The 18,801-nt window shown below is 42.3% G+C and overlaps 1 protein-coding gene across 3 annotated transcripts in view; it reads left to right on the top strand.

The window, feature by feature from the left end:
- The window catches only part of slc37a2 (solute carrier family 37 member 2), a 66,059-nt gene that overhangs the window by 43,778 nt on the left and 3,480 nt on the right, over positions 1-18,801 (top strand). For 2 of the 3 annotated variants that reach the window (XM_008428668.3, XM_008428667.3), the window contains exons 13-15: positions 5,795-5,843; positions 6,286-6,359; positions 6,464-6,542. In XM_008428668.3, coding sequence (XP_008426890.1) covers positions 5,795-5,843; positions 6,286-6,359; positions 6,464-6,542 — 202 coding nt within the window. Of the gene's footprint in view, positions 1-1,020; positions 2,517-5,794; positions 5,844-6,285; positions 6,360-6,463; positions 6,543-18,801 lie in introns of those variants that run through there. The other variant, XM_008428669.3, reaches the window with a different exon arrangement.

Below are 18,801 nucleotides of genomic sequence, written 5' to 3'. Positions count from 1 at the left end.
AGTTTTAGATTTTTCTTAGTTGTTTCAACTTCAGGATATTCCTGGTCTACTTGCTTCACCGCTATCAACCAATCCGTCCCATATTCTGATGTGTTCAGTTCAAGTCCCATTGGTCGCTTCTCAGTTCTTATCTCAAGATCTCCTGAAATCAGCAGATTATTTCCCAGGCCATCCTGCCACTTTCAGGTTACACAGTTAGTTCTCTCGCTTACCCCGGTCCCACACTCAAATGTGCTCATTCCAGTCTCGCTTCTAGGCCAATAGACATTAGACACTTACCAGTCATTCTCGTGGGTCTGTCACTACGGCAATCAGCACTTGCAGGTATCCTAAAGCTCACAGCCCCATCTAGAGTCTGAACTCCCAACCCCACTGCCGGGTCCAGTGGAGTTCAATCACATGGCACGTCTCAACACGTCAAAGCTTTTCGACGAGTCTAAGATGGCATTTCCTTTCTATTTCCCATTTTAAATTCAGCCCGTCGGGCATGGCCCTTTTTGGGGGGACCTCCTATAGTTGGTTCAGCTTCACCTTCAACAGCTCGAGTTTCCAGCTTTTACAAAATTGTTCCCTGGCCGTAACCTGTTTCCTGAGGGGCTATCTCCGCAAGCAATCCCAAGTCGTCGCTGTCATCAATCGTGTGTTACCATAAAGCTGAACCTTCATCACTCCATTTCATGTCATCAACCAACTTTAATCTTATCTCTGCTCGTTTCACCCCTGATCATTTTGACTCTATTGTTGATGAGCCGTCTCTCTCCACCTCTGCTCAGTTCAGTTCAGCTATTAGATGGAATCGCTCATTTCATGTTCAATCTCAGTCATGCTCTGTAATTTTATTTTCTATATGTCCCCTGTTTCTTTTATTCTCATTTCGAATCTTGGTTTCTCTTTATGCTCATCCATAGCTTTAGATTATGTTCAACCTGTCTCCGAGCACTCCCTCGATGTTATGTCAGCACTCCTGTCTTTTTCAGTATTCTCTTCTTATAATTATGCATCTCTTCCCTGTGTCCATAGCTCACTCTGTACCAGACGAGCACTCCGCATTTCGCTGGTGGTGGTTGGTCTACATTGTCCAAAGTGTAAACTTGCTGTAACCTTGCTGTATGTTTAACCTGTTATTACTCACTCGCATCCTCCAAAGATTGAACCGGCAAGTCTACTTCTAGCTTCTTTGTCCCTCAACCAATCAGCTCTATTGCCAACCTTTCGGTTTCCCTGAAGCTATCTCAGTAACCCATCAGCTGGCCCTTTAGCAGTCTGACTCCATGCCATCCCAGTAACCCTGCGTGTCTGCCCCTGCAGCTGGCCCACGTCCCAGCGTCGTTCAGTCCCTGCAGCTGGCCCATGTCCCAGCGTCGTTCAGCCCCTGCAGCTGGCCCATGTCCCAGCGTCGTTCAGCCCCTGCAGCTGGCCCATGTCCCAGCATCGTTCAGCCCCTGCAGCTGGCCCACGTCCCAGCGTCGTTCAGTCCCTGCAGCTGGCCCATGTCCCAGCGTCGTTCAGCCCCTGCAGCTGGCCCATGTCCCAGCGTCGTTCAGCCCCTGCAGCTGGCCCATGTCCCAGCATCGTTCAGCCCCTGCAGCTGGCCCATGTCCCAGCGTCGTTCAGCCCCAGCAGCTCGCCCATGTCCCAGCGTTGCCTGCCCCTTCAGCCTGCCCTTGTCCTAGCCTTTCTCTTTGTTGGTCCATGTCTCAGTGTTTTTCCTTTCCCTCATACTTTTCAGTGTGGCTCCCTTACCATGGGCACCCTACCCTACAGCCTTTCTCCAGATATATTTGTGTCACCTAGCTTCCCAACTCCTGCCTGGCTCCGTGCCTTCAACTATCCTTCACTCTCTTGCCCGGTATTATTTCAGCTCTTTCCTTAGCAGGCCTTCATTCTCCAGATGAGCATCATAACATGAAAACCCCTCTATCAATCAAATTTGTTTCCTCCTATCAGCTTCTCGTCTTCTAGTTTTCTGCACTCCTTCGGCCTACAACCCGTACTTTTCTTAGCCAGAGACAGAGTTTCTATACTTGAGACACTCAGCGTCGGTCTCAAGGACGCTGACAAAAAAATATAAGCCTTAGCAAAATGTCGAAAACATTTTAATATTATATCTTCTATTATCTTCTAATATGGAAGCTTTAGCGAAAGTTCAAGCTGGAAGACTCCACCCCCTTCGTTCGCCCATCGACATCATGCTCATCTCCGACCTCAGCGCTGGACCTCACCCGGCGCGTTCAATCAGCAATCAGGCTCTGCGTAAAAGGATCCACACCCAAGCCGTCAGCTGATTCCCAGCTGCGTTCAACCCACCACCTCCCCTTCTCCACCCACATCCTTCAGCTCTAGGATGGCACCCTTTCCCGACCACCACCACCAGTGTCGGGCCCCGGGGGAGAGCATCCCTAATCAGTTATCGGGATGTTCATGGAGTTCACATCAAATCTCAGCTCAACTCAGCTACCGGGGCCCGAGCGCCAAAGAACTGTTATTCATTCCTGTCATTAAATCTTTTAATTGTTCCCTTTTGTCCGACTGAGTCTCTCCAGATTGAACTAATATTATAACTATCTCGAGGAAAAAAGATCATAAAAGCTAATATCACTTACCTGAGAGTATTATTGAGGCTTTTATTTTGAAATTTTGTAGTAAGTGTCATTTGAAATGTCAACACTAATGCCATGCGCAACAGTTGTTTGGTTAAACCAGTTATCTAATGGCCAAAAGACCAATTCTATGATGTAATAATCTTCAAGGCTTTTATTTTGAAATTTTCTGTGAGCTTAATTTTAACTTGCCAAACTAATCCCATGTGTAATAGTTAGTGTTAAATCATTTGTATAATGCTCAGAGTTGGCCACAGTTAGAACATGGCGTGCCCTGCTCTGCTCTGTGTAATTAATCCCCTGCCAACTTCAGCTGTCACTGGCCTACAGGGTGAAAGTAACTTCTGTTTAGCTGACATTTCCGCCATGTTGTAGTTCTGACATGTTGCTGTGGCCTCTTTTATAACTGAGTCTTGCCCATAGCTAGAACTACAGTTATGGCATGTTTGCAGTCCTAAGCAGCTGCTGTGCCCTGCTCTGTGTTCTGTTGCTATGGTAATTAATCAATCCCCTGCAGCTGTGAGAGCCAAAGTGTGGGAAAATTCTATTCAAACCAGCCTGTTTTGAAACCAAAAAAGCCCTTCGAACAACTCCTTCCCGTTCAGGAATCGTGCCATGTATTCGAAAACCGTTTGAAGCGTATGAGAAGGCTATTTGTCTTCTCCGATATTCCCGCGTTTCATATCTCTACCTCACTCACAGTATTAACAGCGATGAGAGATAGATGATGTGCGCTCAGGTCTGACATTTTTCAGAAATATATGGAAAAACAGGTCTGAGCGTGAGTTTATCCTGTCGCGCCACATCGGTCGGAATAACCTGGAGAGAAAACGGTAAGCCCTAGGGCAGGGGTCATCAACTCCAGTCCTCCAGGGCTACCATCCTGCAACTTTTAGATTCACCTGTGCTCCAAAATGTCTGAATTTCCTCACCAGCATTCATTCCTCTCTGCAATAGGCTGGAAATGAGCAGTTTATTTGATCCAGGTGTGTTTGAGCAGAGACACATCTAAAAGTTGCAGGACGGTAGCCCTCGAGGACTGGAGTTGGTGACCCCTGCCCTAGGGAAATTTTGAAAACATTTTACCGGAGCAATCGTGGGTATCTACGTCCTGAGCGACTTTTAGGCAAATCGGGCGATATTTGTGGGCGTGAGGGCAAGTAAAAAATAATTTTGGGGTCAGAAATCCACTCTCACCCACACTCTAGTGGAGCGGCACTCACACTCTAACTTTCCGAAAAATCGAAAACTTTAGGTCGCTTGGAGACAAAATGTGGAGAAACCGTAATTTGTATCAAAGTACCGTCTTTACTTTAGAAGAGATCACGGATGTATCTACAAACTGAAATTTGAATGGCATTTCTACGTCAAATCACGACGACACAGAAATCCTTCGAAAATAGTTTTTTTTTTTTTTCAGATTTTCCGTCGCCTCGCTCCATTGACTTGAATGGGGTTTTTGGAGGTCTTTTTTCACAATTTACATTGCCATGGTAACTCCGAATCCCACCAGAAGTAATAGCTCCCCTCACGGCATCGAGCCACTCGTTCTGATACCACATTTGTGGGGGTGCACACAGCGGTACGGTTATTGGTTTCATCCATAAGGTGTGCCAAGTGTGGTCCAGCGCTGGACGGTGAATGTACTCTGTATCTGTTCCATTTGTATGACATGTATGGCTTGTAACATTTGATCAACAGCCTGTTTTTATACTTAACCAAAACTCATTATTTCTTAAGGTAATTTACACTGAGGGGTTCTGGTCGTGTATTGAAACTGGTTAACAGACCTGGTGGAGCACAGAGACAAAAATGAATAAACTCCAACATGACAATTAACAGAGTTTGGCTACATTGAGGCTTAATGCAGGAAAAAATGATATCTGAAGCTGTCAGGCAGCAGGTAAAGCAGCGCACAACTACCAACACTCACCTGGAAGGGCGTGGATTATTTGCTTAGCCTTTGTGACGGTCACAAAGCTAAGCAAATAACCCAGAAAATAATTTAAGTCAATGAGCTAGTGGTGTAAGACGCTGATTCTGCTCTCGCTGTTGGACCGCTGCTACGCGCTACTGGTAGTAATATTTCACAGACGGAGCGCCGCTCAACCTCCACCAGACTGAACTATCACACCGAACGTCTGCTTAAAGCTGCAGCATGTAACTTAAGCAAACAAACAAAAAGATTTTACATATGTATTAAAACTTTCGCTATGTCCTAACATAAGACAGATAATCTCTGAAAAAAAATCGATCTCCTCTGCCTCCTCCCTCGGTCAGAAACAACCAATCAGAGCCAGTTCAGAACAGCTAGCCATGCTGTCAGGAAGTTTTAATTCAGTAATTCAGGATTGTTTCTTTTGATGCAACCTGCATTTGACTTTGAATGAATGTTTCCACTTTTTCTTGACATTATTTGATATAGGCTGAGAACCTTACTGTTAAATATTATTTTACTGATTTCAGGTTTTTCAGTTGTCCTTTTGACTGAATAGCTGCTGTATTGTAACTGCAAGTATTTTGGATGTATTATGTCTAAATTTGGTGAATTTATTGCCAGATAATTTTTCCATTTTTCCAGATCACATTGTAGCATTTATACCTAATGCGAAAAGTTAACAGCCAATCCAGGTGATTGGCAGTAATCGGACCTCATAGGTGATTGGAATCGGAATTGGCAGCAGAAAAGCTGATTGGAACATCCCTAATTATGTAATATTTATATTTATTGTGCATTTATGTCAGATTTGCTGTTCGACTCACCTCACTTGCAAGCAAATTTCCTTAATGGTATAAATAAAGTTGATCGATTGGTTAAAGGCCATCATTTTCAAAAGGTACTTTTAATCTGATTAACAAGCCACATCTTAATACATATTCTAATTTATCAAATATGACTGTAGAGTTTTGAAAACTTCATAATTTTTTACCCCTATTATTAAGAATACTGAGTTATGTGGAGAAAAAGAGTGAAACCGGATGTTAGAAATCAGTTTGTCTACAGGTATAAAATTTAGGTCCTAATATCCAAAAGTGCAAATTTTACCCTAAGCCATATTTGCTTAGGGGAAATTTGTTGACGGTATTTTTTATTAGTTTAATATTAGAAGTCCATATGTAATGTTAACTTTATGAAGGAGTGGGATGGTGGTCATTTCTATTTTATTTACACCTTCTGTTCATTTTGTTTCCAGCTCTTCCTCTATAATTACATTGGACAAAAGAGCCTCGGGATCACAATTGGTAAGAGGCAATTAATTCTGGTTTTTATATTATTTCGACACAAATTTTCAGACGGATGTTTTATCTACTTTACCTAAATAATACATGCACAGACTTTAAACTTTTGATGTCAAACAACTTTCCCCAGACCTGTGAAAGGTAATTAGCCAGCCTTATCTAAACTCTGACTGGTTTTTAAGGCTAAATAAACATAAAGCTTTCAGAATAAACACTTTTATGGCCAATGCAGCAAAACATGGCTTGAAATAAAATTTCTTCAGGAAGCAGCAGCTGAGAGAAGCAGCATATTATGCAATGTCACACTAGATGAGCTTGTTTGTTTTAACATCTATAAATGAAAAGAGGTCGATTAATGGAACATTTAGACACTTGAAGCCATTAGATTTTTAAATATTTTGAGTTTAATGTATGAAAGAATTTAAATTAACATTTTCACATATAGGTATGCTGCTGCTGTGTGGAGGCCTTGTGAACGGACCGTACGCCCTGATCACCACGGCTGTATCTGCTGACCTGGTAAGATCTCGAAACATCATAACATTAGATCCTGTGCTTCCTTATCTCATTCCTGTGCCTAGACTTTAAAGCCTGATAGACATGATATTTCTGTTTTATTGCAGGGAACACACGAGAGTCTGAGAGGAAACTCCAGAGCTTTATCAACTGTTACTGCAATCATTGACGGCACTGGATCAATAGGTATGCATTGTGAAAACCGTACATCCCCTCATCTGTTGATGCAAACTTAGATTTTTCTAACGTCATTTTAATACATTTTTAGTAAGTTGATGGAAAAACAAAGTCATTTTATATGAACATAAAACCTGTCCATATCAGCTTTCCAAATGCAAACCACAAATGGTTACTTCCTCCTAAAACTGACAATACAGTAAATATTTCCCTTTAATCCAAAGCTAAATTATTTTCTCATGACTGGGTGTAAAAGGAAACAGGGGCAGAGCTAGAGGGTGGCCATGTTTGCATGTAAATTCCAAAAGGTATAAATCAGTGTTTCTCAACCATTTTTCAGCCCAGCGCCCCCCCAGTTTTTATCCAGGTCCCTCACCGCCCCCACCAAAGAATTTGTAGGCTACTTTGCACTGACTATTATTTTACTATTAATATAACTATCACTATTGTAAATGTTTTGATTTTTATGCTTGTTTCTGCATTTATCATCAAAAATAATTTCCCAGAGAACAAAAAAGTCATGGGAATAGAAATTATTTTCACAGGTGTCTAAGAAAAATGCAATGAACATTCAAGTTAAAATTTGTAGGCCTAACAGCAGCCAATCAGAGTGCAAAAATATTCTTGTTCTGTGCCATTTTCTAGTTGTTAAATAAATGACCAGATAAAAGATGTTCAACATGCCAGTTTAAACTTTGATCTATTTGCAAAACGACTGAGCTCTGCAACATTAAAACATGGATAGAACTGTAACTACATTAATCATAACTCTTCATCTCTTCAGTGTTTCTGTCAGTTTCTGGTGGTGCAGCTCTGTGCTGCCTTCAGGAGAATGGGACATCAGAGTATCATCCATAAAATTTCACCCACATGGCATTTAATGTTCAAACCAGAGCTTTCAGTGGAAAAACTAAAGTTCCAGGTCCTTTTAATGCCATACAAATATGAGAGAAACATGGATTATATCTTTATATAGACCTGTCTATTGATTTATAGATTAATAGTTTTACTGGACAGAAATTACAAAGAACAAATCTGGTTCTTAATCAAATCCTAATGAGTCAAATTGAAAGTGTCATGGAGTCATCAGCCTCATGACATTAACACTGACATGAAAAATAATATTGAAGAAATAAATATATCAAATCTAATTAAAAACATAAATAAGTGATCAGTTCCTTACTGTTATGGTCTGTAAGATATATTTATTCTCAGTACTAGATGTGGTCTCAACAAACCCATGACACTTCAACAATATTATTTTATCTTTAATCTGGAAATAGTGTCTGTTTATTCTTGCCATACAGTCTCTGTATTAATTATTACTCTAAAGGTCTTGCCATACCAGTTTATTCCTCTGTATTTACTTTAGTTTCTTAGTTTATTCTTGCATTTTGTTCTTCATTCATTTCCATTTAGTTTCCTTTAATTAGTATTATCCTCTCTTGGTTTATTGCTATGTCCACTTTAGTTTCTTTCCTGTTGCTAGATTTATTTTGTCATTTATTGACCATCAGTAATCTTCACTCATCACCTGCTGCGCCGCCTAATCGTCATGTGTTTCACATCATGTGTTGATTTTTCACTGTTCAGCGTCGGATTCTCTGTTTTTATGCCATAATTCACATCTAGTTCTTCGCTCCGTTTTATGTCCCGCTTCTCCTGTTTCAGAGTTTTGCGCAATGTGCGTCTTTTTTTTTTCAGCCCCTAAGGTGCGCAGCGTTCGGGAAGCTTATCGATGGGGAAAAGGCAGACTGACATAAACCTTTTAAAACAATGTAAACAATTGCAGTATTCCGATTATTGAAATTTAAAAGTGCTGTATTGTCCTATCACCCCCGTTTCATACCGGACCACTTACAGCACCGTGTTAACGCTATAAAATGAACACTCTCTATCGTGGTATCACCATGGAGGGATTTCTTTATTTAAATGGGTTCATTTTTCAGAGGGATACAAAGTGAGAGTATAATGATTTTAGTAATTACATGTTTACAAGAGAGATTTTCTGTTGTTCTTCCATGGATGCGTGCAGCCTTTAAACAGAAATAAAACACTTTTTAATATAAGTTGCTGCTTTGACATGATCACAGACCTGGCAAAAATACCAGACAAAGTGAATCTCAGCAACGTCATCAGCTGGTGTAACGCCGGTGAAGCTACAAGCAGGAGCGGAGTAGCGCCAATAAGCTAACAAACACTGAATAGAAGAAGAGCTGCCATCTATACCGTTGCAGCCAAGCATGTTTTAATGTAACACAATACAGATTTACCAAGTTGCTCGAAGTCTAAACTGGTGCATTTAAGGTGTAAAGTTTACCTTCGACCAAACGCCCCCCAGAGGAATCTCAGCGCCCCCCTTTTGTAAAAATGTCCGCCAGCGCCCCTGCCGTCCTCTGAACGCCCCCTGGGGGGCGGTACCGCCCACGTTGAGAACTGCTAGTATAAATGCTTTTGGTGAAATCTAAGTTTGGAAACTAAAACAAATTGGGTTTTGTTGAGAATGAAAATCCTGATCAATGAATCATAATTTGTATTGACGCATGGAGCATAAAATCAGCCAAGAAAAGCATTCAGACTTTACTTATTTTATTCAGACGCTTTTACCATTACATTTGAGAAGAGTTTCTAAAAAAAAGTCTGTGCGGCGTCTGAGGAGAAGGAGGAGGTTAGCTGATTATATGGACTGAAGACACTCCCTGAAATCACATCATGTCTCTGTGGCCTGATAAGTTTCTGTTTCTCTGAGGAATGAGCCTTAGTGTCTAACAGAATCAAAAATGTAACTCTTTACTATGGGCTATTAGTTTAACAGCATGTGACTCTTTCTCGACCTTGGTAAAGCGTCTCAACAGTTTCCATATTTAAGAAAATGGTGCCTCACAGCCGCCGTCTTGTTTGACCTTCTATTCATTTGAATTTTGAATTTTTATCAACTCTTCAAGATTAAATTAATAATCTTCCCAGAATGAAGTAATTCTTTTATGAGAGCTTGAACATAACCCCTCCCCTCCCCTTGCTCCTCCCGCCTCCAAAAAATAAAATGAGGTATGCTCAGCATTTTATGAAGTTATAAAGTTGGTATCAGTTTCACAGATAATATTTCATACCTAATGGAAATGCTTCATCTTTTAATACATCCACATTAAATTATTATCAGTGGCAGGACTTTCAAATGATCGTGCAAAAAAAATGTGCATTTCGAAGTAACACTTGAGCTGAGCAGTTATGTCAAATCTTAATGTAACTAAACAGGAGGGTTTTTTTCTCATAATTTTAAGACGTTTTTTCTTTTGCTATTAATTATGTAATTAAACAAAAATTTTAAAAAAAATCTATTAAAATCGGATTTGGTATGAAAAAATCAGATTTTATTTTTAAACCATACCACCCAGCCCTAGTGGTTTGTGCGGTAACACTTTATCTGACGGGGTGTGCATAAGACTGACATGACACTGTCATAAACATGACATAACACCTGTCATGAACATTTATGACTGTTGTCATAAAGTGTCATTTGGTAAATAATGACATTTTTAAGTTGACATTAACCAAAAATCATCACCTGTAATAAATATATCATAATAGTTGTTAATTATCAAAATGTAAAATGTTATGTGTCTTTGTGTGTTATTACATTACTATGTCACTTGTTATACATTTATTTAATTGATCCTAAAGTTTTACAGCAAGATGTCTACAAAGCACTTATGAACGTTACATTTAAAACATTATTTAAGACTGTTGTAAGTAGTGTAATACACCATATCCACCAGTGCAGCAGTGCATGAACAGGCATGCAGTGTGTTGGTGAAGAAGAAATCTTCCCTTAAACAAATTATAATGGCCAGACCTCCTGTTTAAAAAGAAGCCCAAGTGTGTCACCTAGGGTCGCCACCCGTCCCTTAAAATACAAAATCGTCCCATATTTGGCTGTTAAATGTTGCGTTCCGTATTGAAACAATAAGGGTCACAATTTGTTCCGTATTTCTATACATGTCTGATTGTGTTGATATGTGTGTGATAGGTGTGTCTAAGTGTAACAATAATCACCAAAATAAAACACAGGATCTATTAAGGTCAGCTAAATTGTCGTGGCGAGATGTAAATAGGACTCCCAAGAACGCTACAGACCAACGCTGTTGTCACGGTTGCCTGGAGACGGATACTACGCAGCCGCGGTGAGCTGCTTTCAACAGTGTCTATTTAAACCCGATACTCCACCGCCCTTTGAAGTAAAACCTCTCGTAAAGATACAGACGCAAATCCCAGGCTAATAATGTTAGTGAGGATGAATACAGGCAATTAAAACAAATGTGTCCATTGTGGCGCACAGGTGCGGATCTAGAAAAATATTTATGGGGTGGCAAGAGGGGGACAGGGATTTTTCCAGGGGTGGCAGCAAATGCCAGTGTGTTTATGTATTAGAGGTGTGCCGATCGATCGGTCACCGACCATAATAGGCAGATTTTCGTGAAAAACTGCATGATCGGTGATCGGCGATCATTGGCTCTTGTTGCCGATACCGATCACCTGCATCTCATTTCTCAGCCTGCCTGTGCAGCTGGTCTCCTCTTTCCTTCACTCTGCACAAAACGCGCAGCAACAAATCTTAAGCGATGTGGAACTATAACGCACTGAGTGAATGGGGAAGTTTGCGTGTTGCGGCGGAAAATTGAAGCAGGTCAAAATGCATCATCACAACGAAGCTAATACGACATAAAAACAATGTTATACTTGACGGAGTTTGGCTACATCGAGACTCATTGCAGTAAAAAAGACATATGGAGGATCAGATAGCAGGTAAAGCAGCGCACAGCTACAAACACTCACCCGGATTAGCATGACGGTCAGAAAGCTAAACAAATAACCCGCAAAATGATTTAAGTCTTGGAGCTGCGATGTAAGACGCTAGTTCTGCTCTTGCTGTTGAACCGCTGCTACGCTACAGGTAGTAATATTTCACAGACGGAGCGCCGCTTCTGCTCCACCTGGTAGTGACTCTCACACCGAACCTCTGTTTAAAGCTGCAGCATCTAACCTAAAAATACATTTTACATACGTATTAAAACTTTCGCTGTCCTAACATGAGACAGATAATCTAAAAAAAATAATCAATCTCCTCCCTGTTCTGCATAATTACTCTGCTCAGTCAGAAACAGCCACTCAGAACTAGCAGTAATCAGCTAGCCGCCATGCTAACAGGAAGTTTTCATTCAGTAACTCTGGATTGTTTATTGTAATGGATCCTGTATTTGCCTTTGAATGTTAAGTTTTATACTTGAATTTTTTGGCAATGTTGAGAGGTTTTATTTTGGCTCTTTGCATTATTTAACCTCTTCAGAGCCTCCATATGTTATCAGTCTGTTAAAGATAGTATTATTGATAGCAGCACAATTTGCACAATGCCTGTTTAGTTTTTTTCTTGGAAAAAGTTATTAAAAACAAGTTTTTGTCTAAATTAAGGTGAATTCATGGTTCCTTTTTCCACATAATGTAACCTGTAGCGTTTATGATAAGAAATAAATAAATAAAAAAATTATGTGATTGGTATTGGTATCGGTGATTGGCCCTCATGGGTGATCACTATCGGTATAGGCAAGAAAAAACCTGATCAGCACATCTCTAGTATATATATATATATATATATATATATATATATATATATATATATATATATATATATAGCTCAATAGGTAAGTCACCAGTCTTCCACCCGGGAGACCCGGGTTCGAGGCCAGGCTGGGGGCTGGGGCAAAGAGTTACAACGGTGACATTGAGCTGTCAGTGTGGGTCCTTAGGCAAGACCCTTGGAGCTATATAGCCTACCTCATACCATGAGAGACACAAATAAGCACGACATGCCGGCTCAGACGTCGCCCGGTCAAACAAGGTCTGCGTCAGGTGCTGGGGAACCAGAGCACCCTGATGAAAAGTGGGCTACTGGAACAAGACGGAAATGGGCGAGAGGTGAAAACATGGATCTGTTGGAATGCTACTACTCAAGTAATCCTAGTCAGAGGGGCTACATGCAAAGACTGTGGGAGGAATGGTTAACACTAACTGCCAAACAACTAGTAGCTCAGTGTTCCAACATCCGCAAACGGCAACTGCTGTCACAACTTGAGATTGACGAGGTACGACACAAGTGCTACGGGAAGGAGCCAGGATGCCAGGTCAGAAGGGAGTCAACTACAACTCCCCACCCAGAGACTGGGGATGTAGCCCCAGTAATGAATGAACCATCTGAGCTGAACGAGGCAGCAACTGACCTGAGAGAGAGAATCATGGCCCGAATGAACACCAGACGACCCCGATGCCAATTACAACGGCTCAGTGAAGTACCATCAGAAAGTCTCATTGAAGATGTGAATGCAGCATTGAGAACGATCCCTACCAACACCATAACAGAAACCAATGATATACAACTCAGCATCAGTGATCCTTGAGATGCTTGGTTATAAGAGCAACCATGAGACCCAATACCCACCATGGAAAAGACGGATAGAGGCTAGCCGCCTAAAGAGATACACGAGAGAGAATGAAGCCAGGAGGATTAACCGGCTCTTCGCCACCCAACCAGCCAAAGTGTACTCTCAATGGCAGGGTAATAACAACAGAGCAGACCCACCCAGGCTGGAGACTGAACAATACTGGAAAGGCATATGGGAAAGGGAGGCATCCCACAACAGCAATGCACAGTGGCTAACCTCTCTACGAGAGGACCACAGCAACCTCCCTGAACAAGCCCCGGTAACCATCACTGTGGCAGATGTCCAAGACAGAGTCTCGGGTATGAAAAACTGGACAGCACCAGGACCTGACATGATCCATGCCTACTGGCTTAAGAAACTCACTGCCCTCCATGAGCGACTGGCAGCTCAACTGAACCAGCTGCTACAAAATGGGACTCACCCTGAATGGTTAACTGAAGGGCGCACAATCCTGATACAGAAGGATCCCTCGAAGGGTTCAGTCCCATCCAACTATCGGCCAATAACCTGTCTCTCTACAACATGGAAGCTCATGTCAGGCATCATAGCGGCTAAGATAAGCGGGCACATGGATAAATACATGAGCAAGGCACAGAAGGGCATTGGCATAAATAGCAGAGGAGCCAAACACCAACTCCTTGTAGACCACACAGTCGCCCGAGACTGCAAAACCCGACACACCAACCTGTGTACCGCTTGGATTGATTACAAGAAAGCCTATGACTCAATGCCACACACTTGGATCATTGAATGCTTAGAGATGTACAACATCAATAGGACTCTAAGAGCCTTCATTGCAAACTCGATGGGGCTGTGGAAAACCACCCTTGAAGCCAACTGCAAACCACTTGCACAAGTGTCCATCAAATGTGGCATATACCAAGGAGATGCTCTGTCCCCACTGCTGTTCTGCATAGGCCTGAACCCTCTCAGCCAAATCATCAACAAGACTGGCTACGGATACCGACTCAAGAATGGGGCTACGATCAGTCACCTCCTCTACATGGATGACATCAAGCTGTACGCCAAGAGCGAGCGAGACATCGACTCACTGATCCACACCACCAGGATCTACAGCACTGACATTGGGATGTCATTCGGACTAGAGAAGTGTGGTCGGATGGTTACAAAGAGAGGGAAGGTCGCCCACACAGAAGGGGTCTCACTCCCAGAAGAAACAATAGCAGACATAGAGCACAGCTACAAGTACCTGGGAATACCACAAGCAAATGGCAACCTCGATGAGGTCACAAGGAAAGGAGCCACAGCCAAATACCTCCAACGAATAAGGCAAGTCCTGAGAAGCCAGCTCAATGGCAAGAACAAGATCCGTGCAATAAACAGCTATGCCTTACCAGTAATCAGATACCCTGCCGGAATAATTAGCTGGCCAATGGAAGAGATGAAGGCCACGGATGTTAAGACTAGGAAGCTACTAACCATGCATGGAGGGTTCCACCCCAAATCCAGCACCCTGAGACTGTACACGAGCCGTAAGGAAGGAGGCAGAGGACTAGTGAGTGTGAGAGCCACTGTCCAGGATGAAACATCCAAAATCCATAAATACATCAAGGACAAAGCCTCAACAGACGATGTGCTCAGCGAATGTCTCAGGCAATGGGGAACAGAAGACAAGGTGCTGGAAGTACCATCATGGGAGGACAAGCCCCTACATGGGATGTACCACCGACAAATAACTGAAGTGGCTGATGTCAGGAAAACCTACCAATGGCTGGAGAAAGCTGGACTCAAGGACAGCACAGAGGCTCTCATCCTGGCCGCCCAGGAACAGGCCCTAAACACCAGAGCAATAGAGGCTCAGATCTACCACACCAGACAAGACCCAAGGTGTAGGTTGTGCAAGGAGGCCCCTGAGACAGTCCAGCACATAATAGCAGGGTGCAAGATGCTGGCAGGGAAAGCATACATGGAACGACATAACCAAGTGGCGGGCATAGTGTACAGGAACATCTGTGCAGAATATGGACTGGAAGCCCCGAGATCAAAGTGGGGAACACCCCCAAAAGTGGTGGAGAATGACCGAGCTAAGATCCTGTGGGACTTCCAGATCCAGACAGACAAGATGGTAATGGCGAACCAACCGGACATTGTGGTGGTGGATAAAGAACAGAGGAAAGCCGTTGTGGTGGATGTAGCAATACCAAGTGATTACAACATCAGGAAAAAGGAGCATGAGAAATTGGAGAAATACCAGGGCCTCAGGGAGGAACTGGAAAAGACCTGGAAGGTGATGACCACAGTGGTGCCTGTGGTCATCGGGGCCCTCGGGGCAGTCACCCCCAAACTGGAGCAGTGGCTACAACAGATCCCAGGAACAACATCAGACATCTCAGTCCAGAAATGTGCAGTTCTAGGCACAGCCAAGATACTGCGCAGAACCCTCAAGCTCCCAGGCCTCTGGTAGAGGACCCGAGCTCAGAGGATGAAACAGACCACCCGAGGAGGGTGAGAAGGGAATTTTTTATATATATATATATATATATATATATATATATATATATATATACACACACAGTGGGGCAAAAAGTATTTAGTTAGCCACCAATTGTGCAAGTTCTCCCATTTAAAAAGATGAGAGAGGCCTGTAATTTTCATCATAGATGTACCTCAACTATGAGACAAAAGGAGAAAAAAAATCCAGACAATCACATTTTCTGATTTTTAAAGAATTTATTGGCAATATATGGTGGAAAATAAGTATTAGGTCAGCTACAAACAAGCAAGATTTCAGGCTCTCACAGCCGTGTAACTTCTTCTGTAAGAGGCTCCTCTGTCCTCCACTTGTTACCTGTATTAATGGCACCTATTTGAACTCGTTATCAGTATAAAACACACCTGTCCACAACCTCAAACAGTCACACTCTAAACTCCACAATGGCCAAAACTAGAGAGCTGTCAAAGGACACCCGAAACAAAATGATAAACCTGCACCTATCTGGGAATACTGAATCTGCAATAGGTAAACAGCTTGGTGTAAAGAAATCAACTGTGGGATCAATTATTAGAAAATGGAACAAGACCACTGATAATCTCCCTCGATCTGGGGCTCCACGCAAGATCACACCCCGTGGGGTCAAAATGATCACAAGAACAGTGAGCAAAAATCCAGAACCACATGGGGGAACCTAGTGAATGACCTGCAGAGAGCTGGGACCAAAGTAACAAAGGCTACCATCAGTAACACACTACGCCGCCAGGGACTCAAACCTGCAGTGCCAGACGTGCCCCCCTGCTTAAGCCAGTACATGTCAAGGCCCGTCTCAAGTTTGCTAGAGAGCATTTGGATGATCCAGAAGATGACTGGGAGAATATCATATGGTCATATGAAACCAAAGTAGAACTTTTTGGTCAAAACTCTACTCGTCGTGTTTGGAGGAGAATGAATGCTGAGTTGCATCCAAAGAACACCATGCCTACTGTGAAGCATGGGGGTGGAAACATCATGCTTTAGGGCTGTTTTTCTGCTATGGGACCAGGACGACTGATCCGTGTAAAGGAAAGAATGAATGGGGCCATGTAACGTCACATTTTGAGTGAAAACCTCCTTCCATCAACAAGGGCATTGAAGGTGAAACGTGGCTGGGTCTTTCAGCAGGACGATGATCCCAAACACACCACCCGGGTAACGAAGGAGTGGCTTCGTAAGAAGCATTTCAAGGTCCTGGAGTGGCCGAGCCAGTCTCCAGATGTCAACCCCATAGAAAATCTGTGGAGGGAGTTGAAAGTCCGTGTTGTCCAGCGACAGCCCCAGAACATCACAGCTCTAGAGAAGATCTGCATGGAGGAATGGGCCAAAATACCAGCAACAGTGTGTGAGAACCTTGTGAAGACTTGCAGAAAACGTTTGATCTCTGTCAGTGCCAACAAAGGGTATATAACAAAGTATTGAGATGAACTTTTGTTATTGACCAAATACTTATTTCCCACCATATTTTGCAAATAAATTCTTTAAAAATCAGAAAATGTGATTTTCTGGATTTCTTTTTTCTCCTTTTGTCTCTCATAGTTGAGGTACATCTATGATGAAAATTACAGGCCTCTCTCATCTTTTTAAGTGGGAGAACTTGCACAATTGGTGGCTGACTAAATACTTTTTTGCCCCACTGTATATAGTATATATATAAAACGTCTCATTCTCACATTTAGCTTGCACAGACCTAACATTTGACTTAATTTACTTGATTTACTTGTTGCAAAATACTGTTTTTAACTTGCATTGTTTCAAAATGAGCTTCATGAAGCACTGAGGATTACATACAATTTCTTAATATTGTGTAGTTAATTATTTTTGTCTTTCATTCTCCCGCTAATTGATATGTATTACTGAATTGGACAGTGCCTATTAGTCGCTATGTGATTCATTGAGTTATGTCCAGAAAACCATTTTATCCCAATGCAGGACGAGCAGAAATCTGTCACAAAAATATTCGTAGCGCCTTCATTTATCAGATATATCTATTAAATACGACTTAAATTAAAGAGGAGAAAACTGATGTTTGATAAATTCTCTGTGATACACATCTATAAACAGTTTTGTTTCTGTTAGTTCTGTCAAGATGCAAGAAGGGGCAAATTTCTCTTATATTGGTCAATCGTTTTATTTTAAATATGCTGTAGGAGCCGTAGTTTGATGATTACTTCAGTTTTTGTCGCTTTTTTAACTTTTAGGAATTGCAGCGGCTGCAATGCGCCACAATAAAGCTGATAAACTGGTGAAGAACCAAACACCACTTCTATTCTGCCTTTTCTCACTCTGTGTGTTGACTTTACATGGACCCGTTGCCACGGCAACTGAAAGACAACAGCTCAACGAGCAGATAGAGCAGAGATTACCGATCAGGGGAATCAACACAAAAACGCAAACATTTCCCACACAAAAAAGTAGCAAAAACACTAAAACAGAACATCCAGTCTGTTACATTATGCTGTCAGGCTTAATGTCTATATTGTGATTATTAATAAGTTTTAGCCTGAGCACAGCGGTGGTTGATTAGCTGATTTAAACAGCTGCTCTACTGATGACTTGGTGGGTGGGTTGACCTGTTTTAGTGCCAACGGAACCAAAACACACCGAACTGCGAAGCACATGTTAAGGTTATCAAAGTCAATAGAAGGCTAGCACCATTTAGGCTAGCATAACTGACCCACTGCTCACTTGTTCAATGTTTTCTTTAAGTCAAAACTTTTTCCTCACCTGTTAAATGTGAAGCCCTTGTTATCTAATTCATAGGGTTGAATTAACCGCTAAATATTGCGTCCATTTTTCAGATTCTTTGCATGACTGTGGTATTTTCTGACCACCCATAATGTTGGCTCAATGGACAGCAATGGCGCATGTGTGGCGCACGATAAGTCACGTAATGTCCAGTCCAGTAATTTATTTCCATCCTATCAATGCTGCTGCCTCGCGCTCTGTCCTCTTGCACTTCCCGCTACTCAGCAGTAGGTGTCAGGTTACATTGTGTTGCATTCAATGTTGTCGGAAAAAAGAGATTCATGCGCTTAATGTCTGATTTCCCATAACTATTTATTTAATTCATAGTCGCCAGCTGGGTTGGCAACAAGAGTGGCAAGGCTCTCATTTGGGGTGGCAACTGCCACACCATGCCACCCCAGTAGATCCGCCCCTGGTGGCGCAGTGTGCTGCTGTATGAATGGATCAGGAGAGGAACACTACCGGTCAGAACCTATAGAACCACCATCTCTTCATCCCTCAATCATCTCCTGAGGCTGATATGATACAGAACACTTTG

The sequence above is a fragment of the Poecilia reticulata genome, chromosome 14 (genome assembly GCF_904066995.2).
Source record: "Poecilia reticulata chromosome 14, P_reticulata-male-v2, whole genome shotgun sequence".
Taxonomy (NCBI): domain Eukaryota; kingdom Metazoa; phylum Chordata; class Actinopteri; order Cyprinodontiformes; family Poeciliidae; genus Poecilia; species Poecilia reticulata.
This window is presented reverse-complemented; position numbering and strand designations above follow the sequence as displayed.